We start from the raw sequence: 26,463 nt of genomic DNA, 5'->3' as shown, positions 1-26,463 counted from the left end.
GAGTCGTTCCCCGTTGGTGAAATAGCTCCAGGTGAATCCTCATTTCGCTGTCTCTTGGACTTAGATGCGGTGGAGGGGGTTGACGTGTTGTTTGGTTTCCCCATGACGATTCTGTCGTAACAACGATCTATAAAATCTGTCAGGCTGGCCAAATCCTCCCCGCTGTGCTCCAGAGTGTACCTTTTAAAGACACTATAGTCCTACTTTAAAGAATATTTTGATTAAGTTGGCACAAAATACAATCGAATGAAAGTAGAAATGTTTGGGCGCGCCTAGTTTGAATCTGCCGTCTCCCCCGGAACTACGTCACCTACAGCATTAGCGTCACTTACCTGCCACCAGCGACACCTACCTGTGGGAACTGATGTTTTTATTGCTGCCCTTCAGATATATTTAAGGATTTTAAGGATGTATTGTTTATTGTGTATGTTTACAGATGTTTTTGGGTTATTTATTTAAAATCTGTAAGTTATCTTTTTTCATAATTTAACCATTTCTTTTTATTTTTTTATAAATCAGAGATTGGAGTCACTTTTCGAACATGTTATGTTGACTGAAAAAATGTGTCATTGCTTTTTTAGGACTTTTATTTTTTATTAAATATTCTTTTTGGTTTTTTTTTCTCCCACGTTTTTCTCTTGTATGTGTTTTCCTTTAATTAATCATCAGTTTGAATGTTAATTAATTAAATTTAGGTGGATTTAATGAAACTGTTCCTGAACTTTATGGTTTTGTTTTTTGTTTATATTTATTTAAATTTTTTTTTTATTCCAACACACCCCTTCAGCTCCTGGCTCCCCCATGGTGAAGGTCAGAGTGCAGCACCCCCTGGAGGCCAGTGTGAAGATCCACCAGGTGATGAAGGTGAGAACAGGCTTCTGATTGGACGATTTCTGGTGATGCTCTGGATCCACTGTGAAAAGCAGTTCAGCTTCTTCCTGGTTTATCTTGTCATGTTGCTCCAGGTGTCCGGATCCAGTCCCGCTCTGCGGACCCTTCCCTCCTCCACAGGATCAGCGGGGGCTCCGGCTCCGGCTCCGGTTCTGGTTCCAGCACCTGGCAGCGGGGTCCAGGCCCAGACGGTGAGGGGGGTCGGGACCTACACCCAGTATTCTGGATTCAAGTACTGCTTCAGAGAGGTGAAGGATGGACAGGTGAGAGGAGGTGGACTGGTTTGTTCCAGAAGTTTCCAGAGCTGCAGATTTTATAACAAGTCAGACGGTTTAACCCTTTAACACCTGACCCAAGAAATAATGGGATTTTTTTATTCTGAAGTCTTTAAATAACTGGCACATATGTGCACAGATTTATTGTAGTGCAGTAGATATCCACCATGGGGTAGAAGACTAATATTAAATTGTTTTGAGAAAAGTTTTTACTATAAAGTGATGAAATAGGTCTTAAACTGAATGATAAATATGACACACTAGATGTTAAAAGGCTGAAAGGTTCCACAGTGATTTTACTTTTCCAAGTGGATGTCTCATGTACTTTTTAAGATAATGTCTTCATGTTAAATAAATTATTAAAAAAAAGAAGACTGGCATTAACTTTGGTTTATAAAGTTTGTGAAAGTCTTTATTCATTACATACATGTCCAGATTTTTAATCCCTAAATCAGAAAATATCAGGAAGACAAAAAGAGGAAAAAGATAATAATAATGTGAAGAGATAAATGTAAAGAACTGTAATTCTTACATTTACTTTTTCTATTCATGTTCCATAAGAACCTGAGATATTTCATGTTTTCTGTCAATGTGTCAATAAAGGTAAATTTTTGCATTTCAGGAAAAAAATGCGGAAAATGGGGAAAAGTCACAACTTTCCGCTTCAGTCGCTTCCATTCTTCGCAGGAAGAATGGAACAAAACAACACCTGAAGCTCTTCTTCACCTGGTTTTCTCAATGTTAGAAGATCTTGGAATTTTGGGAATAGGAGCGGGAACGTTTCAGAGTCGGAAAAGATTCACTGAACCAAATTTTTGGGGGATTTTTTGCAGTTTGAAAATATAAAAATGGATGAATTTTCACAAATGACATGAAGCTGATGAGAGAAAACTTGAAATAATTCAAACTGTCTGCAATTAAATAAGTCAAAGAAAACAGTGAATTGTAACCTTGTGTGTTTGTGTGTGTGCAGTGCAGCTCTCCGCTTCCTGGACTGAGGAGCCGGGAAATGTGCTGCAGAGGGATCGGGAAGGCGTGGGGCCTGACCGACTGCGTCCTCTGTCCTGAAAACACAGGTACAAACACAGAAAACACAACTCTGTGTTGTTCTTTAAGTCAACACGGAGTCATTCTGTAGCAAACGTCTCCATCTCTTCAGGATTAAATTATAAACGATCAGTTATAGTAAATATTGCTTTATAAGCATTTTTCAGCAGCACATGTTTATATGAAAAACTTACACTTAGGACCCAAATGGCTCACTGGAGAAAACGTGCTATAAAAATAACATAGTTTATCAAAAAAAAACGAATTCTTATTTTTACAATGTTGGTCTTGTAAGTGCCAGAAAGCACAAAAAAAAGAAGAAAAAAAGCAATAATTCAAATAAATTTCTACTTTCTGACTTTGTATTTTTAATCAGCTTAAATCTTTTTCCAAACTAAATTTTATTTATTTACTTTTTAAATGTTTTTGATATGTAAATATCCAGTCAATTTATTCCTTTATAATTTTTTGCAGAGTGAATTAATACAAAATAAAACTCATTTAGGATCCTTGGGACTCGAAGTGCTTTCAAATAATATGAATTAATGTTCTTTTATTCCTTTTTCTAACCTTAAATCTTTTAATCAGCTTGAGTCCAAATCAGAACTGATATTAACATGAACGTTGTTATTATCTATTAACAGAGGCAATCATAACATTAAAAACTTAATATTAAAAAGAAATGTGTCTAAAAGGAGTCCAGAAGGCCAGAGACGACCAGACAAGCTTTTCTTAGCGAGGCTGTTATACTTTTTGAATTTGCTTGTATGAACACAGTCACTATAAGTTGGATTAATGTGGATTTATTTTAATTGGATCATAATTATTTGGCTTGATTGATTATGTCTGTGATGTGCCTCGAGGTGACTTTGTCATGAATTGGGCTGTTCAGATGAAGTTGAATTGAATTTATTTGAATAAGAGCTAAAATGAGGGCTCTGTGGGAAGGTTTTTGGTGGTGGACTTTGTTGAGTGAAAGGAGACGAAGGGAACGAAGCTCTTCCACTGACATGAAACACTAAACAACATTAAAGTGCCATTTCAGTTAATGGGTTGGTGTAAATGTTTGTGTGCTGCTCGGCGCTGCTCTGTGTAAACACGTCACTGTGAAGCATCACCCGACCAAATCTGGAGTCCAGCACATGTGGTTTCCTCTGAATGTCCAGGAACCGTCACTAAGCCCCCTGTGAATCCGTCTAGATGGCATCAGAAATCAGAAGAATTGTCAGCTGATTGGCTTGAGCTTAAAAAAAAAACAAAAAAACGACAGTAAGCAGCCAAAGCAAATAAAAACTCATCAATCATCAGTTCTTCTGCACAACCTTTTCTAATCTTTGTTTAGATTTGATCCATTTCTGAGCCAAAAAATAAAATAACCAGAGTAACCAGTTAGCTTTGCTAAGTAATGATCTTTTATGAATTTCCTGGTAGGAACATGATCATCAGAAACTGGACTAAGTGGATTTGTTGTAATTGGATTAAAATGAATTAAGGTGATCATGTCTGTAGTGGGTTTTGTTGTGAACTGGTGCAAAACAAATAAAGCTGAATTAAAATGAAAGTAGTAGCAGAGAGAAGTAATGGACCCCACAAGAAGGCGCTGTCATCCCAACATGCAACATTCCCACTCGGAGCTTTTTGGAATTTCATATTCTCTGCAGATCATGACTACAATCCTAAAATAGTCCTAGTAAAGATGTCCTCACAAACCCTCAAAATCCCTACTGGTCCCCACACCAGTGGATATACAGACATATTAAAGCCACATTTATGTGTGTGTGTGTGTGTGTGTGTGTGTGTGTGTGTGTGGTGTTTTTTTTTTTTTTTATCTTCTAAGGACCTTTTCTGGTATATGTACTGACCTTGTGGGGACGAGTAATCCCCGGGGTGGATTGGTCCTAACATAATTTCTGGGGTTGTCATTACGGTCAAGATGTGAACTGAGATTAAGTCTAAAGTAGGTTTAGGTTCTAAAGTAGGTTTAAGTTCTAAAGTAGGTTTAGGTTCTAAAGTAGGTTTAAGTTCTAAAGTAGGTTTAGGTTCTAAAGTAGGTTTAGGTTCTAAAGTAGGTTTAAGTTATAAGTAGGTTTAGGTTCTAAAGTAGGTTTAGGTTCTAAAGTAGGTTTAAGTTCTAAAGTAGGTTTAAGTTCTAAAGTAGGTTTAGGTTCTAAAGTAGGTTTAAGTTATAAGTAGGTTTAGGTTCTAAAGTAGGTTTAGGTTCTAAAGTAGGTTTAAGTTCTAAAGTAGGTTTAGGTTCTAAAGTAGGTTTAGGTTCTAAAGTAGGTTTAAGTTATAAGTAGGTTTAGGTTCTAAAGTAGGTTTAGGTTCTAAAGTAGGTTTAAGTTCTAAAGTAGGTTTAGGTTAGCCTGCAAGCAGTAAATGTTTCCCTGATGAGAATAGCTGCACAAGCTTGTTTGAGTGTCTGAAATTAGAAATATGCATTCACCATCCTCTTCATCAGGACCAGTTTCTAGCCTAGGTTTGGTCTCCCTCTTTAATCCTGGTGTGATAGATAAAGCAGGAGGTGGAAACCTTCCTCAGAGGTTTTCTCCATATTGACATGACAGCATCACACAGTTGCTGCAGGTTTGTCGGCTGCATCCATGATGAGAATCTCCCGTTCCACCACATCCCAAAGCTGCTCTACTGGACTGAGATCTGGTGGCTGTGGAGGCCGTTGGAGTCCAGTGAACTCATCGTCATGTTCTAGAAAGCAGGTGGAGATGATCTGAGCTTTGTGACATGGTGCATTATCCTGCTGGAAGTAGCATCAGAAGATGCTCCACTGTGGTCATAAAGGGATGGACATGGTCAGCAACAATACTCAGGTAGGCTGTGCTGGTTAAACCAGACACGTTGGTACTAAGGGACCCAAAGTGGACCAAGAAAATCTCCCCCCACCATTACACCAGCAGCAGCCTGAAGCGTTGATCCAAGGCAGGATGGATCCATGTTTTCATGATGTTTCCAGCAGATTCTGAGCCGAGCATCTGAATGTGGAGCTGAAATGGAGACTCATCAGACCAGCAACGTTTCTCCATCTTCTATTGTCCAGTGTTGGTGAGTGTGTGTGAATTGTAGCCTCAGTTTCCTGTTCTTAGCTGGCAGGAGGCACCCGGTGTGTCTTCTGCTGCATCCTGGTCCAGACAACTGCTGCTCTGGATGTTTTCTCTTCTTCAGACCATCTCTGGAAACCCTGGAGATGGTTGTGGGTGAAAATCCCAGTAAATACTCAGACCAACAACCATGCCACGTTCAAAGTCCCTTAAATCTCCTTTCTTCCTCATCCTGATGCTCAGGTTGAACTTCAGCAAGTCGTCTTCACCGCGTCTACATGACTACATGCTGCCATGTGATTGGCTGGTTGGATATGTGTGTTTGTTTGTGTTTGTGTGGCTTAAACCTTAAAATTTGAATCAGAAATTTTACCAGAAGGTTCTTATATAACCACTGATTTTATCTACCCCACTAACAGAGCCAGTGATGATGCTGTCTTATTGTTGTGGAGCTCACTAACAGTAAAGGAATGCATCTCAGTGGGACTGGTGGTCTTTATACAATCAGAGCGAGGTGTGTGTTAGCTTCCCAGATCAATGACATAATGCTTTAAAGACAGAAGACACGCGGTAGTGTGTTTGTATGAAGGTTGTGTTAAATAGAAAGTCAGTGAAATGTTAACATGTTTGTATTTCTGTGGTTTCATTTACTTTTTAATGTTTGATTAGGAAACATTAAACACTTCTTACTGATCCTCTTCAGGTCAGAGCAACAGCAGCTGTCCCGTTGGGTTTGATCGAGCCAATGGAACGCAGTGTGTTGGTGAGTTTAACACACACACTGGTTGTTGGTTTGATTTACAGAGTATGGAGAGAAATTAGACTCAGTAATTATATTGTGACTGACTTTTGGTACTCATTCATTGACAGTTATTCAGTCTAATTTCTCTCCAGAGCCGCTGTTGGAAAACCAGAACAAGCCACTTTCCTATGGAGAGAAATTAGGCTCATTAGTTTTTACTGAATCAAATTTCTCTCCATACATTTCCAAGTACTTCGAGTCAGTGGTTCCCAACCTGGGGTCTGTGACCCCCAAGATGGTCCCCCAAAGAGCACAGGGGGTCCCTGAGGCTTTAAACATCCAGAGTCATTGTGATGAATGTCCTTTATTTTAAGCAAAATAAGTAAGGTTGTTAATTTAACTGTGGCTTTATGGAAGGACAGGACTCAGCCAGATTACATTATTTATGGTGAAAATCTCGCTAATGAAAGCATAAAACTAGCATGGTTTCAGCACAGGGTGGGGCAGGGGGTCTGTGGCGTTTAAGTATTTACATGAAGGGAGACCTCAAAGAGAAGAGGCTGGGAACCACTGATCTAAGTGACACACAAAATGGTTCACACGTTTATAACTGTTATGAAGTCTAACTTTGCTCCATAGATGCTATATAAACCCCTTAACTGTGGAAATAACCATTAGACTCAATAACCACTACTGACTCAAATTTATCTCTATATATTTTTCAAGAACCCAAAGCTACTCATAAAATTGTTTACGCATATGTAAAATTTTTGAGTCTAATTTCTCTCCATAGAGGCTCACTTCTCTTTCCTGTGAAGAGAAATTAGGCTCACTAGTGGTTCCTGAATCTCTGTGTGCTGAAGTCAAGTCTTTAACAAAGATCTCATTTTTCTAATAAACAGTTTGGAAAACATGTATAAGAAAGCATTCTCGTGAAAATAGATTTGAGTTCATTGATTTGTCAGATAAAGAGAAAGGCTACCTCGTTCTGAGTCCAGTTTGGACCTGGACCAGTGTGGCTCGGGATGTGGGAGCGTTTGCAGAGACAAATCCCCCCGTCTTTCAGCTCGCGGCCCTCACAGCTGATGTGTTGATGTGTGTAGATGTGAATGAGTGCCTCCAGCCGGGGCTGTGTGAGAACGGGATCTGTGTGAACACCAGGGGCAGCTTTAGCTGTGTGTGTCAGGTGGGGTACATCCTTGACGCCACACATGGGATCTGCATCTGTAAGTAACACACACACACACACACTTGCACATGCACGCCACCGCCGGCTTGGGAATGAAAAAGGAATAGCGAGACTCCTGTCCAGACTTCCTAAATCCGTCTGAGCTCTTCGGGAAAGGCTGAGCGTTCCCATTCAGAGGTTTATATCCTGATGCAGAAGGTGGGATCAGAAAATAGAATAAACACAGTTTCAGATGCATTTAAAACTTTTTTTCTTTAAATCTGATTAGAAATTCCTAAAAGAAATTAATTCATCTTCCTTAATGACGAATCCAGAATCTTTAAATGTGACCGTCAGTTTCAATAATATGCAGGAGCAGCGACGAGTCGACCTAAAAGACGTTATTTTCTTTTTCTTTTTGTCTTTCTTAATAAAATTAGAAAATAATAAATAAAAAACAAAAGTTAATTAAATCTTTTTAGTTTTAAAGAAAAGCTTGTGGGAGCGTCCGTTTGTGGAGCTCAGCAGGTGTTTTCCTGTCTGTTAGAAGATCTCTCACTAACAGAGATGAAAGAAATCTGCCAGAGCTCATTGATTTGCTCTTCAGATGGTTTCTGTGAAGCCTGACTGGTGTTTGCTTATTCCAACCGGCATCCTCTGAGTTAAAGGAGGAAGAGGAGGAAGAAAAGCTGCAGGATGCTGGTCTGCCTTCTATCAAAGCTTAATGCTGGTTCATTAACAAAATGTCTGTGTTTGGATTTTTGTGGTTTTCAGTCTGTAAATGCGAGTTGTTTATAACAGTCCTGCACCTCACTGGACGTCTATGGAGCTACAGCTTGACTGTTGGAACTTGTATCTCCAGTTTTGTTTAACAAGTGCAGGTACAAATCATCAGAAAATCCATGTAAATTTCACAAGTCAGTAAAAATTGTCAGTTCTAAAAGTACAAAACATTTGTCTCACATTTTACACGCCTATCTAGCCTCTTAGAACCCAACCCAAGAAAAAGTGGGGAGAAAATAGTAATTTTTTAAAATCTAAAGTCTTTATTTGGCCCTTTAACAAAATCTTTTAAATAACTAGATAATTATTTTTTGTATGTTTACAGTTTATCACCGTGTAATATGTTAAAAGGTGTCCCCCAGAGGGCAGGCTGTGTACAACAACGTTTTGAGCAAAGTTTTTACCATAAAGTGATGCAAAAGGTCTCAGAAACTGTATGTATCACATGTGACACACAGCACTGAGGGGATGAAGACGATTTAAGTAACTTTCTGACCTTAAAACTCCACATCCCTGACTTGTTTGATGGCACAGTGACATCTATTGAACACATTTCTGGAGCCGCCGCTGTCCAGCAGCGTTCCGAGCCTGAGAATCTACTTCATTTCTTTTCCTTCCAGGCATGACGTTGCAGCTGAGTTTCGCTTTACTCACTGCGTCACACGCTAGCATGCGGATATCAACACACCAGCTGTTTTAAACACGCATCGTGACTGATTCATCAAAGAAACGCAAGAAGACATTATGAGAAGAAGAGAAAACAAGAGATAAGACAAAGGTCAAGATGAGACTGTCTTCTACTGGCTGGAGAGATCTCACAGCACAGGTGGGATGAAGATAATGCTGGATTAGCCGTCGATAGCGGGCACATCACCAAGAAAATCTGCATCTTTAATAACCAGTCAGATTTCTCTAATCCCTAACCAATCATTGAGGGAGCTGACCAAGGCCAGCATAACCATTATAGCTCCCTAAAGTTACACCAGTTCATAAATATTACATTTAAGAACCTTCAGCAGATTTAGCTGAGACGTGTTTTCCATCTCCAGAAAGAAACTTGGTTTGTATAAAGCGACTCAGCTGTAGGGAGCTGTGATGGTCTCCGCAGTGTGCCCAACGGTTGGAGTGGTACTTTCCAATATGACATAAACTTTGCTTCTTGACCGAGAATCTTAACCATCATTGGATAAGGATAAGAAAAATCGGATTGGTTCTTGAGCAGGTGTTTAAAATGTGGAACAAATGTTTTATCCATCCATCCGTTATCTCCACCGCTTTGTCCAGTGACGGGTCGCGGGGCAGCTGGAGCTTATCCCAGCGTTTTATCACGTGAGAGGCAGGTATACCTGGACAGATCGCCAGTCCATCGCAGGACCAACACAGAAAGAGACAAACAACCACTCACAGTCACTCCCAGGGAGAATTTAGAGTAACCAATTAACCTAACATGCATGTTTTTGGACGGTGGGAGGAAGCCAGAGAACCCACGCATACACGGGGAGAACATGCAAACTCCACACAGAAAGGCCGCTATTCAAACCTCCCCCCAGCCGAGGATCGAACCAGCGGCCTTCTTGCTGTGAGGATGCGGTGCTAACCACCACACCACCGTGCAGCCAAATGTTTTGTACTTGCAGAATTAATCCATACTTGTAGATATAATTTGTTCCTGTACTTGTTACAGTTTTAAATATAGAGTTTACACAACTTTTGACCCCATCCTAGCTCCACAGCTGTTGACTCCAGAGCTTGTTGTGTTTGTGATGAAACCAGCTGCCTGTCTCTGATGGCCGGAGAAACGCATGTTCTGGTTCTGCATGCAGCTCCTCGCCTTTCAGCTCGGTTTGGACTCCCATTCCTGCTCCTCTCCATCTTTGTAATCCATCCCTGCCTCTGTCTGTCCTCAGCCCACAATGTGATATCAGAGGACAAGGGTCAGTGTTACCGGGTCCTGGAGTCGGGTCTGGGTCCGTCCTCCTGCTCTATGCCCATCGTGCGGAACATCACCAAGCAGATCTGTTGCTGTAGTCGAGTCGGCAAAGCCTGGGGACCTGACTGCCAGAGGTGTCCTTACTTTGGTTCAGGTGGGTCATGGAGCCAGAACTCCTCCACCAACACGATAAAGTGGTTATATTATCAGTAGCATCTGAGGAGCTGTGGTGTGTAGCTCTGTGGGGTAAATGTGATGGATATTTTATCCTTTAGATGATCTACAGACGTTTTCCAGGCATTTCTATCCCGTCCAGGAGGTTTACAATCCAGCCACTAAATGTAGTTTTATTCAGAGACTCTATCTGGTAAATCCACAATGATCCATGATAACAGCATTATTTATCACATTTCATCATAAAAACATCACCATCACTACTATGTTGCTAAGAGACCTCTATTTAGACCTGGACATGATGATGAAACCACTTCCTGTCAGACTTTCCACCAATCAGAGAGCTTAGATTGAAGGTAACGTCCAATCAGGAGCAGCCAGTTGATAACTGATTTGGATAAATTTGGTGTTTGAAAGACTAAGTTTTCCTCGTGTTTTTCCACTTCGTCATGACCTGGAAGAATCATCAGTCTAAAAAGGTGTAAAAACTCAGAAAACAATGTCTTTGTAGTTCTTTTATCTGCTGAAAGAGGGTGGAGTTTCTGTTGAAATAGCACCATCTGGTCATCTAAGCCTTTATCTGGTCTGTTAAGGTTTTGGTAACCCTGCCCTCCTGTTTAAGATGTTTCCTCCTTCTGTTTTCTCCCCAGTTGCCTTTAAGGAGATCTGTCCAGCTGGTCCAGGTTATTATTACTCAGCTTCAACTCTGCAGTTCAGTCAGAGAGTTCCTGATCAGGTGGGGGGCCAAGGACTCCTGCCCACAGCCCAGGACAACACAGGTACAGATCAGCCTAATGGACTGATTAGAAGTCATAAACATGTTTGTCCTGCAGAGTTTTGCTCAACATGCGTTGCTTATAAATGTGCTATTACCTGAATTGATGTGGCAGATCTGTATATTTCATACATTGTTTAAATTAGTCTTTTATAAATAAGAACTACAGAATCGGTGGTGGTTTGTCTCCATTGGTACCACATTCTCTTATTTCTGGATCAAAGCAAGAACGGTGGCGCTCTTACAGATGACTGAGGCCAGTTTAAAAGATGCTCAGTATTCATTCAGGAACAATTTGATTTTCAACTACCTCATCCTGCCGTCTCAGTCCAGCTTTTAGATTTCAGATTTAGGATGCATTCACACCTGCCCTTTTGATTATAATCCTGATCCATTTGCTTGGAAAGTCTGCTTTGTTTGGGGAGGTGTGAATGTGGAAACGGATTCGGATTCGGATCAAAAAAGCAAACTCTGGTCCACCTACAAATGCAGGTCTCGTTCCGCTTCAACTGAACCAAATACAGGAAGTGGACTACAAAGGTCATTGTGAGTAAACACAAAAAAAACATTGGCATGTGCGCGGTCAGATGTGGAACAACTCTGTGAAAGCTCCGATTAAAATCTGATCAACCCCAGACGGCTAGGATCTGATGCAGTTCCATGGAAACAGACGTTGTCCTGCATTAACCAATAGATGAACTTCACTGGTAGTCTTGTCTTCTCCTTCAGTCATTCTGGTGAGGATGGGAATACTTTATAAGATCTGTTTAATTTGAGAAGTACAACACAAATTCAATCTTGGTCAAGAAGAATGTTGCACCCCAAACTGAACCGACTCCCCAGTCGTACGGAGTCTAGCGTAGGCTACTATACTGGTGTGAATGCAGCCTTAGTCTGTTGGTCCAACTTCTGATTCAATCCGTTGGTTTTCTTAGCTAAGCTTTTATTTTCGATGAATCTGCTTGTATGAATACTGATTGGTTTTGTCTGTAAAGTGCCCTGAGATGACTTGTTGTGGATCGATGCTCAACAAATGAAACTAAATTGAGTTAAAGGATGTTTCAGTCAGATTTATCAACATTTATTTGCTCAGCACATTTTAAACAACCACACAAGCAGAGTATAAAAAATAACAATAATAAATATGTTAAAAGTTTAGTTTTAGTAACCAAGTGGTTACAGAGGTGGGCTTGAGTCCAGAGGACCTGGGTAAAAGTCCCTGGTGTGCCAACAGGAACCACCCTGGGCCCGTGAGCAAGGTCCTAAAATCCCCAGCTGCTCCCCAGGAAACATGGCAGCCCATTGCTGTCAAGTAAATCTAAAGAAGGATAAAATGCAGAGTCTAATTTCCCAATCAGGATTAACAAAGTAAAACCAACTAAACAAAAAGAAAAAAACCCAAATCAACTGTAAAGCACACCTTCTTCCTTCTGACAGGTCCTGAATCTGGGTCCAGAAACAGAGGAGCTTCCACGTCCCAGAAAAAACCCTCCTCTGGATCAGGGATCCCCAGTGCTACATCAACTAGTACCAGAACTAGTCCATCTCAGGCCGAGGTCCGACCTCAGCCTCAGCCTCGTCCAGGTGTCAGCTCTGCCGCCTACAGGCCTGTTCATCCTGCTGCATCTGCCACCACAACCATCCAAGGCAGACCGGCAACCCAGCAAAACCGTCCAGGTTCTGGCCTGTCTCTCCCAATACAACCGAGACCTCAGCCTCCGTCCACTGATGGTAACAGTAAGAAACTCAGAACTGGACTGAATCTTAGCAGGTCTTCATTATTTGATGATGAGGATGAGTGTGTGTTGAGCAGATTGTGTTTCCTGCTCTCAGCGGGTGGTCGGCCCTCCACAGGGTCTAGACCTGATCAGCCAGCAACTCGAGGAGATTCCTTCTCAGCTCTGGTTCAGCCTCAGAACCCAGAGGGAGGGTCCAGATCCAGAGGAGAGCTCACTCCCCTGCAGAACCGACCAACTGCGAGCCCAACCACCCGACCCAACAGAGTCCTGGGTGAGTGGAAATGGGTGTGTGGGGTCAGTAGATCCAACAGGAAAGTTTAATAAACCTTGTTTTTTTTCTTTTTTAATTCAAATTCAATTCACTTCAAGATTAATATGTAAAATGATAATCCATCACGTCTTCAAGTTGATTAATTTCTTTGTCCTGAAACCTCCACCAGAGCCAGAACCGGAAAGGACGGGGGGTGGGGGGGGGGGGGGGGGGGGGGGCAGGACAGGACAGACATAAATAAAAAAGCCCTCAGCCATACCCGTCTTGGAAGGAGAAAGAGATTTTAATTTTATTGGCTAATTTGTCTCATTCCAACAAATATTGCTGAGTATCATCTGCATAATAACAGACATTCACCCCATGTCTTCTGATAATGTCCCCAGAGGGAAACGTCCCGGTCCTACCTGCAGAATTGTCAAATGAATATGTCTTAAACCAGTCTAATGCGTTTTTTTTTTTTTTATCCCAATAACATGTTCAAACTTCTGAATGTGCATTCTTCAGAGGCAGTCAAATGTCAACATCGCTCTGAAATCAGATGGTTTGAGGTGAAAACTACAGCTATTTCATGGAAGATGTTGGACTCATCCATTCAAGTACTTGGGACAAAACTGTGTTTTTTCACCATTAACATGTGTGGCCACAGATGTCTTTCTGTTTGTTCTTAGACCAAGTCTCATCTTTTATACCATACTTTTTTACATGTTTCTACAGAGCCAAAGTGGGGACATAGATAGAGAATGTAGTAAAGCAACACTACTGAACTTTGACAGATTTTCTCAGTGAGGTGTTCTCCAACAACGGCTAATCCAACATCATCTTCATCTGTCTCTTCTCTGAGATCTCTCCAGCCAGTAAAAGTCACTAATGTTGACTCTTGTCTCATCTCTTCATCTGTCCCTTTCTTTGTTTTCCTTTTTTCCTCTGATAATGTCCTCTTGTGTTTCTTCAATGAATCAGCCACAGTGCACATTTAAAATAGTGTGTTGATATCCAGTTGATAGCATATGACGTGTTGCCATAAAGTTAAATGCTTCTGTAAAGTGATGCATCAGGAGGGAGAAAAAGAAGTTGTGACAGGATGTGTCGGGGCACAACGACTCCAGGAATGTCCACAATGAATGTCGGTGTGGCATCGAACCGAGTCAGAAACATAAAGTCAGAAAGTTATGCAGGTCAGCTTTAAGCTTATCATGTGATAAGGTCTGATACAAAGGTGTTGTTTAAAGGACATTTGGGATGGAGGAACTGAGTCAAAGTAAATATTAGGTGTATTAAAAAAGAATTGATACAATTTGATTAATGACTGGACTGGATTTCACTGCCATTGCATGTGATGAATAAACAGCTTGAATCTTGGTTTGTACTGGACCATATTGGTATGTGAATCGGTGCCAAAGAATCTGAACTAAAGTCTAAATGTTTTAAAGGGTCGTAGATAGTTTAACCCCCCCCCCCAAAAAAAACAGGTTTACAGCTGTTTCAGAAGTTGTGTGTGTGTTTGCAGCAGTACGGGGTGTGTGTGAGAGCCGACCAGGTGTGTGTGGGCGTGGCAGCTGTGTGGATCAGCCAGGTGGTAAACACACCTGTGTGTGTGATCTGGGATACCAGCTAAACTCTCAGCGCACATTCTGCAACGGTGAGACCGGAAATTTTCATTTATTAGGATATTTTCTGGAGTTTGTTTTTAAAAATTCTTTATTTGTATTTTTTTATGTATGAAATGTCTAGATTATTGTTCGGATGTTTTACACATTTTTTTCTAAATTTCATTAGCTTCTTTAGCTTCATTAGCTTCTTTCATCAGCAGCTTGAAATCTAACAAAAACTATTTAACGTGACCATTTTTAACAGAAGTACAAAATAAAATACAAAATATGCTATAAAAATGTTTTTTTTCTCTTCAGGCATGAAAATAACAAGATTACGAATGTCTTTTTGTTTAATGACTGTGTGTGTAGATGTGAATGAGTGTGTGCAGTCTCCAGGTGTGTGTTTGGTTGGAGAGTGTGTGAACACAGCTGGGAGCTACAGGTGTGTTTGTCCACCTGGATACAGAAGCAACAACGAGCAGAGCAGCTGTGAAGGTGACACCGAAATCTTTCTTTTAGCTTATTGTTTTATTTGCCTACAAACTGTGAAGAACGTTTGCTAAAATATCTGCAAGAAAACACGTAACATGTCAGAATAACGTGGCAACAAAAGCTTGGCCAAATTTATTAGAATTAAAAGGAAAAAATTAACGTAAGTAAATAAAACCAGCAACACAACACACCAGGCAGCTACAGGTGTGCCTGTCACCTTGGTTACAGACTTGCTGGCCACACCTGCACAGGTAGCAACACGTGATGGCAGCCTGCTGTTTGAAGAAACTCAGAAACATCCTGATTTCAATAAATATGTTAAATCAGCTCCTTCTTCTTCTTCTGTGTTTTTAATGTTTGTTGGTGTGTGTGTTTTAGATGTGGACGAGTGTGTGGATCCTCTGCAGTGTCCGGGTCAGGAGTGCATCAACTCTCCGGGTTCGTACCGCTGTGTGTCCTGCCAGCCGGGATATGGGCTGCTCAACGGGGTCTGCACAGGTAACACACACCTGGTGCTTCACCTGATCAGAGCATCGCTCTGAGTCTGTCAGACCGCTGTTAGCCACAGTTAGCTTAGCATCTAAACATTTCAGGCTTTTCCCTCTGAACAAGGTTTCACATCAACCAGCTGAAGTTCATATTTCAGAAAAAACATGATCTTATGAAGCTTTGATGGTGATTTATGACCAACACTTAGAAAGCAATCTGACAATATATAATATAATATAATATAATATAATATAATATAATATAATATAATATAATATAATATAATATAATATAATATAATATAATATCAGTTATTCTATTGGTCGAGTCAGGTATTTATAAATGATTAAAAAGTTAAATGTTTGAGAAATTTGTTAACTGTGATTCTTCAAATGTTTGAAATTTGTAAAAATGTAGGAGAATAAATGATATTGTATATTTTAAAAAAAATGAAAATTATCAATAGAATACTACAGAAATATACATATATTTCTAAACATGAAAATAAAAAAATAGTAAAAAAAAATGCTAAACATCTTTATAAAAGTCAACGAATACAACAAAATATCCTAAAATAATAAATATTTAGTAAAATACAACCAAAAAATTTACAAATTTAAAATATTATTAAATTATTATTAGAATACAGCAACATAAATTTGTAAATATTTTTAATTATTAGAAAGATTTATTATAGAAGATTAAAAAAAAATAATAATCAATACGAAAATAAAAGAAAAATATTAAAATGTAAAAATACCATGAAATTATGAGAAGAATACAAAACAAGATCATCATTTTTCTTTAATATTATAAATGTTTTTGTAGGATACAATGAAAACATTTGTTTTATTCTGAAAAGACAAATTACTGCACAAAACACAACAAAGCAACGCCTGAAACCATGTTCAAATATATCTATCTATGTATGTATATATGTATGTATATATGTATGTATATATGTATGTATGTGCTGGGCAATTATTCATTTTTTAATTGCAATTATTTGCATTGTTATGTGGGAATGTAATGGCTCTAAATACACGGCGAAACATGCTAAAGAACTAACTAATGTAAATATAGATAAAATAACACATGCAGGTTTTTTTCTTTCCATGAAATAATTCCATTGAATTTCACAATGACACTAAAAGTACCAGCATTATTTTCCTTGTCATTAAGTTGGAAACTATTTTTTTAACATGTTTTCTACAAACATCCCATAGAAGAAACTCCGTCTACACCCCTCCCCCTCCCCCTCTTTCTTTTTTTTTTTGTAAAAGTTCTAGTTCTTATCTTTTCTTTGATTTTAAAACGTAAAAATACAAAAGTGGTTCCACAAAAATGATTAATTTGCTTTTTGGATTCCTGCCTCAAAACTTACATCCACCAGGATGAAACTGCATTTAGGTGAATTAAAAACTTAAATAAAAACACTGGTTTGGGTGTCAGGGTTGAGGCGTAGATGAAAACCCAGATGCAGGAAATCTGGTTTGAATCCAGAATGAAGCCGGGTATGACATGAAGACTAAAATCAACTGGCAAGGTGAAATGAAAAACCCGGGGTACACACACACACACACACACACACACACAGATGGACTAACAAGGAACAGGTAAAGTCAATGAGGAAATTAAACCAGACATACAGACAAACAGGAAGCAGAGTTAAAAAAAGTAGAAACCCAACAAGTTTATAAAAATAGTAATAAATATATTAAATGTTCTGAAAATGGGGAAATATTTAGCTGTGATTTGTAGAAAGAAGTTTCGTGTGACACCAACATAAAGCATTAACCAGTAAAAACTGGTAAGAAGGAGCGTTAACTGTGGGCAGCGAGTCGCATCATCTTCCAGGAAACTCGGGATGGTTTTATCCCGAGTTTCTCTGTTCATGGAGGAAGCTTCTTTCAAACACAAAGACGCCGTGTCGTGACTCTCCTCAGACATCGATGAGTGTCGTCAGGCTCCGTGCTCCAACGGTCGCTGTGAAAACACACCTGGAAGCTTCCGCTGTGTCTGTCGCCATGGTTACAAGCTCCAGAACTACACCTGTACAGGTACGCATCCTTTACTGCAGAGAAGAACAAGAAAACTCTGAGTCACCTGTAAGTTCTGTAGATCAGTGGTTCCCAAGCTATTTTTCTCAGGACCCCCTTCATGTATATTAAAACGCCATGGACCCCCTGCCCCACCCTGTGCTGAAACCATACTTGGTTTTATGTTTTTCAAAAGTGAGATTCTCGCCATAAATAATATTTTCTGGTTGGGTCCTGTCCTTCAATAAAGCCAAAGTTAGATTAGGTTAATTAAAAAAACATAAAGCTTTACTTTTTTCTTTAAATAGGGACTTTAATCACAAGGACTCTTAATGTTCAAAGCTTCAGGGACCCCCTGTGCTCTTTGGGAGACCCCCTTGGGTGGTCCTGGACCCCAGGTTGGGAACCACTGCTATGAATTAATGATTGGTCCAATCAGAGATAACTTGTTGTGTGTGTGTATGTGTGTGTGTTTAGATGTAGATGAGTGTGCTGAGCCGTCTCAATGTCCTGGACAGATGTGTGTGAACTCTGTGGGATCCTACAGGTGTGTGTCGTGTCGTCCAGGATACACACTGGTCAACAGGAAGTGCACAGGTACACACACACACACACACACACACTTTCACTGCAGAGTTGAGATTTATTGACTGATTGTTCTCTCACTAATGGTGATCGATGGCCTCCTCGGTATTTTGGAGCACAGCTTCCTGCGGTATCGTTTAGTCCTGGTTAAACTCCCTCCACCTCTCAGCTGAGGTGTGGAGTACCACAGGGCTCAGTGCTCGGCCTCCTTCTGTTGTAGCTCAGTGCGACAATGGGACCATGTACCGCAGTTTAATCACAATGTTTGGAGTTTTTTTTAGTTCATTTCTTTCTGCAGTCCATGAGACACACTAAGGGAGCACCTCACTGAGAAAATCTGTTCTTCAGCACGTCTTTAAATGATGATGCTGTTGTTCTTCCAGCTGTGCGCCGCTCCATGTTTGATGCTGACAGTGTTACTTTGCTCTTCTGTTCAGCTGTTAATTTTATAGACTTGGAAGTGGCTTATATTTGGTTATCTTGAAGAGAAAATGTAAATTTATGTAAATATAGAGGTGTTCTATCTTTAATATCATTATTTTTATTTATGTGTGCCTGTTATATTTTTATTTTCTTATTTACAGTATGTGTGCTCAAGCCGAGAGACTCCTCAAAATTCTGCTGTGCTTGCATAATGACAATAAAGATCTTGAATCTTGTAAAGTTTGCATATAAATCTAACTAACTGACTGAAATGCCAAATGATAAATGAAAAACAATCATTACATTCATTTTGGCATTGACTGCTGTACAAGAGTCTTTTGAACACCTGAAGTTTGATGAGTTGTTTTTTAAAGTACAACAAACCTTTTTAATCTGATTTTGGAAGCTGAGCTCAGAATCTAAAATAATGCCCAAGTATTGGAATTCATGTACATTTGTCATTTTTCCTCCCACAACAGTTATAATGGGACAGATTTTTCAGTTTTGCCTGCTCAAGAAAGATGATGTTTTTATTTATTTATTTATTTTTTTTAAATGTTGTTTTTCCTAAATTGAATGAATAACAGGAGTCACTCAGCCATTTTGCGATTTCATCCAACACCACTGGTGACTGAGCTGCCACTTGTTCTGGGTCCTTCCCGTGTGTGTGAATGACATCAGCTTACGTTTGGACATCAATATCATCACACACAGACGGGGGGCCATTGCCAAGTAGGTTGAACAGTAGTGGTCCCAGAACAAATCCTCGGGATTCTCCCATCAAGAACATCCTCCATTTGTGACATGGCATCATTTAATTGAAACACAGGAAGCATCCATCTGGGTTGGGTTTTAGCCACGCATCCACGTGCTACATGTAGACTTTTTAGAGACATTTGACAGTTTGCAGCCGTTTTCTGGAGGGAGATAAAACGGTTTTCTGACAGTCAGTGAAACTGCTTCCTGCTGCTGATTCTGCTGCAGATGTTGATGAGTGTGTGAGCGGCAGGGCGTGTGAAGCAGACCGGCTGTGTGTGAACACGATTGGCTCGTTCAGGTGCGAATGTCTGCCCGGCTATCGGACCTCCGGCCTGGGGAGGCAGTGCAGAGGTGAGTGGATATAATGTGAGTCAAAACAAGTTACCAGTAGCCTGACAAACATATAAAGGCGGTCTCACATAAAATGTCTAATAATCCACTAAGATGAGAACTTAAAATCATTTGGAAACATATCTACCAACTTTTAGGACAAATATCAGTCCTCAAATTCCAGACAGAGAAATGAACTTCTCTTGTAGTGATATGTACTTATTCAGTTTCTATGCTGCAGCATTCAGAGGCAGATCTAAGGAGAATTAGCTGGTGTGACGTTTGCAAACTGGTGTACTGGTCAAACAAAGCAAAACGTCTGTTCAGATGTGATTTCAGCTCTAGAAACGTTAAAAAGTTGACCCGTGTCACAGATCCTTCTACATTATCCAAGAAACATTTAATCTCTGAATCATTTGTTGTTTTGGAGGAAATTTGAAACGACTGAAAAAAAGAAAAATAAAGCCGCAAGCGGCATCCATCGGGTCCGAGCTGCCTGGACCCCGCCACCCGATGTCGCCATGACAACAGGTGGTGTAATGCGTTAAGGACCCAACCTGTATGAATCATGTCAATTTTGGTGCAGTTCCCATGTATTCCTATGGAGATATGAGCAAACCGTGTTTAATGGCGAGGAGGCTTTTTCCGTCGGTTGCCACGGTTACAGGCTTTTTCCTATTAGAAAGATTTGAGGAGCGTCTGGTCCCCAACTTGTCAGGAAGCTTCCCACCAAGTTTGGAGTCAGTCGCACGAATTCCCTCAGACTAGTTCGTTCAAATGGCAGAGAAAACCAAGATGGGGATCACCCAGTTGCCATGGCAACAGGTGTTCGATTGACTTCTTTGCTGGACTTGGGGTGTCACACGTATGAATACTGTCAAGTTTGGTGCAGATCGCACGCATTTCTATGGAGATATGAGCAAACCGTGTTTCATGGCGAGGTCATTTTCCATCGGTTGCCACGGTAACACGCTTTCTGCTATTAGAAAGATTTGAGGAGCGTTTGGTCCCCAACTTGTCAGGAAGCTTCCCACCAAGTTTGGAGTCAGTCGCACGAATCCCCTCAGACTAGTTCGCTCAAATGGCAGAGAAAACCAAGATGGCGGTCACCCAGTTGCCATGGCAACAGGTGTTCGATTGACTTCTTTGCTGGACTTGGGGTGTCACACGTATGAATACTGTCAAGTTTGGTGCAGATCGCACGTATTTCTATGGAGATATGAGCAAACCGTGTTTCATGGCGAGAAGGCGTTTTTCCGTCGGTTGCCACGGTAACATGCTTTCTGCTATTAGAAAGATTTGAGGAGCGTTTGGTCCCCAACTTGTCAGGAAGCTTCCCACCAAGTTTGGAGTCAGTCGCACGAATCCCCTCAGACTAGTTCGTTCAAATACGATGTGTGTAAAGTGCAAAAAATGGCAGAAAAATGGCCGCACACGCCAAGATGGCGGGCGCCCCGTTGCCATGGCGACAGGTGTTACTTTGAGTTTTTTGGTCAACTCGGGGTGGTGCACGTGTGTGCCGAGTTTCGTCTTCCTACGTTGAAGTAGACTTCCGGGGCCCCATTCATGTGGTGATTTTTGGTGACTCTAGGTGGCGCTGTTGAGCCAATTTTGCATTGAAGTGTATGCGGACCTTATAATATCCGAGTTACACCGGACGTGACGTCTGTGCCAAGTTTCACAACTTTTCATGGGTGTTTAGGGGGTCAAATGTGGCGTCGAAATGCTTAGAAGTATAATAAACATTTCAGGAACAATAGGGCCTTGCCATACTTTGTATGGCTCGGACCCTAATAATGAATGAAAATAGTTTGGCATTTAGAGGTCCGTCAGGTTCCTTTGTTAACCGATCATTTCTGCATCCTCAGACATAAACGAGTGTTTGGAGGGCAACTTCTGCTTCTCCAGAGGAGAGTGTATGAACACACCTGGATCCTACATGTGTGTGTGTTCACGGGGTTTCACACTGAGCGACAACAGGACGGCCTGCATCGGTGAGTCCTGATGTGTCCAGGATCACAAAGTTAAAGTGGACTTTCTGTTTCTGTTGTTACCTATAAATTCTGATCAGTCATAACAGCAACTGGTCAAACCTTCCATCCTCGGTGTCCTGGGGTCAGAATTTGGTCTGAAATCTGATTTTTTTTTTGTTGTTGTTCATATCAAATTTATTTGTTATGCTTTATTAAAGTTTTGACACAGACATCAGCACACCTGACAGGTGTTATGTATCTGACTCAGAACAGAACAGACAACTGTGGAAAATGTCCTTTTTTACTGGTTCAGTAAAACATTTAAAAAACAAAACAAAACAAAAAAAAAAAACAGATTTTTGTCCTATTTAAAAAGAATGGGAATCTGGGGGTTACATGTCATGGGGTAACATTTTGTCCCCACCTCTGATCCAACAGAGTAGGTAATATTCCGGCTTCCAGTTGCAGCGGTCGGAGTGAGCTATACAATACTCCTGACAGAAGATGGTGCGTGCTGATGAACAATCAGCTACTGGGTCCATTTGGAAATTTGCCCGTCTTTCATCCAATGTTACCATCATTGTGACAGACGTTGCGGTTTTCTCTCACATCACCTCAGAGTGCTGAGTGACCCCACGCTTGGCTCATTCACTTCTATTTCTCTGATTTTCTACTCAACACAAGAGGTCAGGGGAGTTTGTAACTTAACATAAAAACTACTACGAGGATAGAAGAATCGTGAAATGACTGTGTGTGTCTGTCGTCACACACCTTCATCGTGCCATGAATCAACTGAAAACTGAGACTGCCAACCTGAAAGATGGTGGTTCAATTCCAGGCTTCTCCTGACTACGAAGTGTCCTTCACACTAAACCCTACGTTGTTGTGTCTATCAGGGTATGAATGTGTGTGTTAGACACAAGCACTTAGTATATACAATAGAAATATGACTGTGTTTGTGTGTGTGTGTGTGAATGTGATATGTAGTGTTAAGGTTATCCTTGGACCACCATAATATCGTTGAGATCTTCCAGTCTTGCTTCAGATCCCTGCATAGCACAGGATGCTCAACTTAACAGCCATATGTGACACAGTGGACCACAGGATCTGGTTGTCATGGCCCCAGAACGTGGCAGGAATCCAAAGTACTGCATTCAGGTCTGATTTGGCTGGTAGAACCACGTGTGTCAGTATAGCTGGCTTTAAGTCTTTTACAGCTCCAGTGTCCTATGGGGTTCCACAGGGCTCAGTTCTGGGGCCCCTCCTGTTTTCACTATATCTGCTTCCTTGAGGGTCCATCCTGAGAAAGCATGATGTATCTTTCCATTTGTATGCCGATGATAGCCAGATATATCAATGTCAGGCTGACCCAAAGAGAAGCCGGACACAAACGCAGGTAAGAGTTAAGAGGATTTAACAAAGCTGTTACCACAGAAATGACTGGTGTGGGTCAAAAGAGATACCAGGAATACAACACAATGATGAGTCTGAGCAGGAAGTATAAGTAGGCAGGCAACCAGGTGCAGTAACTGATGATGATGATGATAGAGAACAGGTGTGATCCAAGATGGCTGGAGCAGAGGGTTTCTGGGTGGAGTGCACCCGAGATGAAGGCATGACAATCTACCCCTAAAAATGAAGGATACCTTTTCTCTTACGCCTTGTGTCATGCCTTCATGACATCAAGGAGTTTCCTGAATTTTAATGAGAAAAAAACTGAAGCTATAGAGTTTGGGCCAGATGGCTCCAGTGGCCCCTCCCCAGTTGATCTGGGCCCCTTGTTTAGCTTTTTAAAACCAACTGTCATTAATTTGGGTTTTAAATTGGACAGTGATTTTAAACTAGATCACCAGAATAAATCAGTGGTAAAGTCTCGCTCTGTTAACCTTTGTCATTTCGCTAAGGCAAAATAACTGTTAACTGCTCCGCACTTTGAGACAGTATTTCCTGCTTTCATCACTTTCTGGCTGGATTACTGTAAGGCACTTTCTCTTGGATCAGCCAGCCATCTCTCTCATCTCCAACTCGTCCAAAATGCTGCTGCTCATCTGCTGGTGAGAGAGACCACATTACTCCTACTTTAGCATTGCTTCACTGGCTGCCTGCATTTTAGAGTTCATTTTAAGATTCTTTTATTTCATTTAATCCTTAAATGGTCTGGCCCCGCTATACCTCTCTGAGCTGCTTTTCCTATATTTGCCAGCCTGGCACGTCAGAGCAGCTGATCAACTCCTTTCGTAAGTACCGAGTTATGGTGGAAGCTCAGAGGGGATAGAGCCTTTGTGGTCGCTGCATCTAAACTGTGGACAGGTTAGAGATGCCCCATCACTGTCCAGTTTTAAGACCTATTTTCATAATCTGGTCTCTCATCTAGCATGAGACACTTGTTTTTGTTACACTTGAACTCCAGGAAGACAAGGGGATGTTTAACAGATTTATTTACAGAATGGAATATTGCAGATACACATACAATTACCAACAGGGACGTGAGGAATCTGGAGACGGAACGGGAGTGAGTCCTTGAGGTGTGTGAATTAAGGTCCAACAAGGAGTGACTGAACTGGTGGAGTATATAAAGGACTGGGGAACAAAGGAAGACAGGTGTGGCAGGTTGACTAGATTACTGATGAGAGGATGAAGAACAGGTGTGGAGTGAATGGAGGAGTGGCAGGACAGATTGTAACAGTTTTGTTGTTTTTATTTTATTGTTTTGTTGTTTTATCATTTTATTGCTATTGTTTCTGTTTTTACTTTTCATTTTATTTTACTTTGAAACTTTTTGCTTCTATGCTGTGTTCAGCACTGTTCAACTGACGTCGTGTTAAAGAGCTCCAGAAATAAAGGCTAACAAAAAGCTAAATATACAGTTCAGTCCATTTCCATTTGTTTGAGAACATCTCCATCATCAAAGCAACGCCACTGAGAAGGCTTTGTCGTCATAGCAACGTTAACAAGCAGGCTCTGTTTTGTGTGTCACAGTGGAATCACGCACACACCACCCAGAAACAGTAACGTGTAACCTTCATTAGAAACTGCTCCATCACCATAGCAACCAGTTACACACCTGTTCCTTCTTTGTAACTGACAAGTTTCATCATGGCTGCCAGTAGCATATAATTTAAATGTACATATATATCTTAGTGGGCAATAGCTGCTGTAGCCCCCATCAGAGTCTCAGTTGACAGCAGTTGAACAGGTGGAGCTTGAGTGGTAATAATAATGATACGTGTGTGTGCGTGTTTCTAAACAGATATAGATGAGTGTGTGAAGTTGGGTGTGTGTTCAGACGGTCGCTGCGTGAACACTGAAGGCTCCTTCCAGTGTGAGTGCAAAACCGGCTTCACCGCCAACCCTGAGAAGACCGCCTGTCTCGGTAAACACACACAAACTGGTGACTCTTAAAATGTATGTAAACGTGTCTTTCTGACAGATAAAAAGACTAAAAAAAATTAGGCTAGAACAGCACACGCACAAATACAGCCTCTAAGCCAGATAAATTTAAAGCTCTTTTCAGTTCTGACAGCATCTCTGTGCATCTGTCTCTCAGATGTTGACGAGTGTGTCTCCTCTGGTGGTTCGGTTTGTGGGTCGCAGCGATGCGAGAACACGATTGGTTCATATCGCTGCCTCGCTTCATGTGAGCCTGGCTTTAAGGTGACCCCCGACGGCAGCTGTGCAGGTGAGTCTGTTTCCCCTGCCGAGACTGAAGAGTGGAGCATGAATTAAACCGGACAGTGATGGTATGTGTTGCACAGATGTTCACAAGTCAGTTTTTCACAAGTCCAAGTCATTTTAGTTGAAATAAGAAATACTATTAGGTTAGTAAATGTTCTAACATATGAAATAACAAAGAAAATTGAAAATCAAATCAAGTTTTATTTATAGAGCGCATTTCATGCACAAAGCAACACAAAGTGCTTTATACAATAAAAACTAATTCTGCATATTAAAACATATTTAAAAGCCTTCACACACACACAGTATATAACAGGAAATTATAACACACCTCATAGTCTCTTTCACACACAATCGCACACACACACACACATACAAAGTGCAAGTACACTGCCCCCACCCCCCCATACCCCATTCTGTACAAACCTGAACTCCCATCCCTCGTTACTGCCTCTTAACTGAATGTGAGTATAAAAATATCAATAGAAATTTTAACCACAATACATCTGGACCCACTAAGTTTGCCAAAGAAACTTTCCTTAACTAAAACTCCAGTTTATAACTTTTTTTTTCTGAATGTATAGATGTAAAATCATTAGACACTGATGCATCAGGAAAATCAGAATGATCCCAAATAAAAGGTTTAAATGACTATACGAGATGAATATGATTTTACACTATGTGAGTGTGGCGTCACATGACCACCAAGGAAGGAAATTCCTGTAGTGTCTAGTCCAGCTCCTCATATTTGGCCCATTTCTGGCCCACACAACCCCTGCCAGTGCCATAACTGAGCTACATGTAGCCGGATTTGGCCCAAATGTGTTTGCTATCCAGGAACTCACTGTGTTCAGTAAACGTCTCATTAAATGACGCGAATCTGATGGAGTTAAAATTATTTTAGTACAAAGGTAGCAACAAGCTAACATTTATGCCACTGTGGCGCAAAGCTTGTTGCTAACATAGATGCTAACATTAGCTTCATATTAGAGTGACTAAACTCTCCAGGTGTGTTTTAAGGTGGATGAAGGTGGATGCATCGTTGATGTCGCAGTTTACCCATTTTTATCCGTCCTTTTATGAAGTTTTTATACCCAAAAGTCAGAATGACAAGTGGACTGGGAACATGTGTTCTCATAAGGGTGGCCATGTTGTTATTGTTTGCCTGTGTGTACACGTCTGTGTTTATGTGAAAAAGAAAAGCTTGTTTACAAGTCAGAGTCAGGTCTGAAGTATCTGCATGTGCAAATCGAGT

At 40.8% G+C, this 26,463-nt stretch overlaps 1 protein-coding gene and 1 long non-coding RNA gene across 3 annotated transcripts in view; one reads left to right on the top strand and one right to left on the bottom strand.

Moving 5' to 3' along the window:
* The window catches only part of LOC121646282 (latent-transforming growth factor beta-binding protein 1), a 97,188-nt gene that overhangs the window by 63,372 nt on the left and 7,353 nt on the right, over positions 1-26,463 (top strand). For both annotated transcript variants that reach the window (XM_041995187.1, XM_041995188.1), the window contains 18 exons: positions 788-864; positions 966-1,154; positions 2,140-2,242; positions 5,973-6,032; positions 7,115-7,237; positions 9,870-10,046; positions 10,717-10,845; positions 12,279-12,578; positions 12,675-12,851; positions 14,359-14,490; positions 14,813-14,938; positions 15,314-15,433; positions 17,371-17,484; positions 17,941-18,060; positions 19,456-19,581; positions 21,429-21,554; positions 24,784-24,906; positions 25,081-25,212. In XM_041995187.1, the coding sequence (XP_041851121.1) occupies positions 788-864; positions 966-1,154; positions 2,140-2,242; positions 5,973-6,032; positions 7,115-7,237; positions 9,870-10,046; positions 10,717-10,845; positions 12,279-12,578; positions 12,675-12,851; positions 14,359-14,490; positions 14,813-14,938; positions 15,314-15,433; positions 17,371-17,484; positions 17,941-18,060; positions 19,456-19,581; positions 21,429-21,554; positions 24,784-24,906; positions 25,081-25,212 (2,454 nt within the window). The remainder of the gene's footprint in view (positions 1-787; positions 865-965; positions 1,155-2,139; positions 2,243-5,972; positions 6,033-7,114; positions 7,238-9,869; positions 10,047-10,716; positions 10,846-12,278; positions 12,579-12,674; positions 12,852-14,358; positions 14,491-14,812; positions 14,939-15,313; positions 15,434-17,370; positions 17,485-17,940; positions 18,061-19,455; positions 19,582-21,428; positions 21,555-24,783; positions 24,907-25,080; positions 25,213-26,463) is intronic.
* LOC121646323 lies at positions 4,549-26,178 on the bottom strand. Its single transcript, XR_006011601.1, has 3 exons — positions 26,083-26,178; positions 15,443-15,450; positions 4,549-4,558 (listed from the first exon to the last, which is right to left on the bottom strand). It is a non-coding gene; the product is annotated as an uncharacterized LOC121646323 (long non-coding RNA).

This window comes from Melanotaenia boesemani, chromosome 9, assembly GCF_017639745.1.
Source record: "Melanotaenia boesemani isolate fMelBoe1 chromosome 9, fMelBoe1.pri, whole genome shotgun sequence".
In the NCBI taxonomy this organism is placed as follows: Eukaryota; Metazoa; Chordata; class Actinopteri; order Atheriniformes; family Melanotaeniidae; genus Melanotaenia; species Melanotaenia boesemani.
Note: the sequence above shows the minus strand (reverse complement) of the source record. Positions and strands in the feature narration are given on the sequence as shown.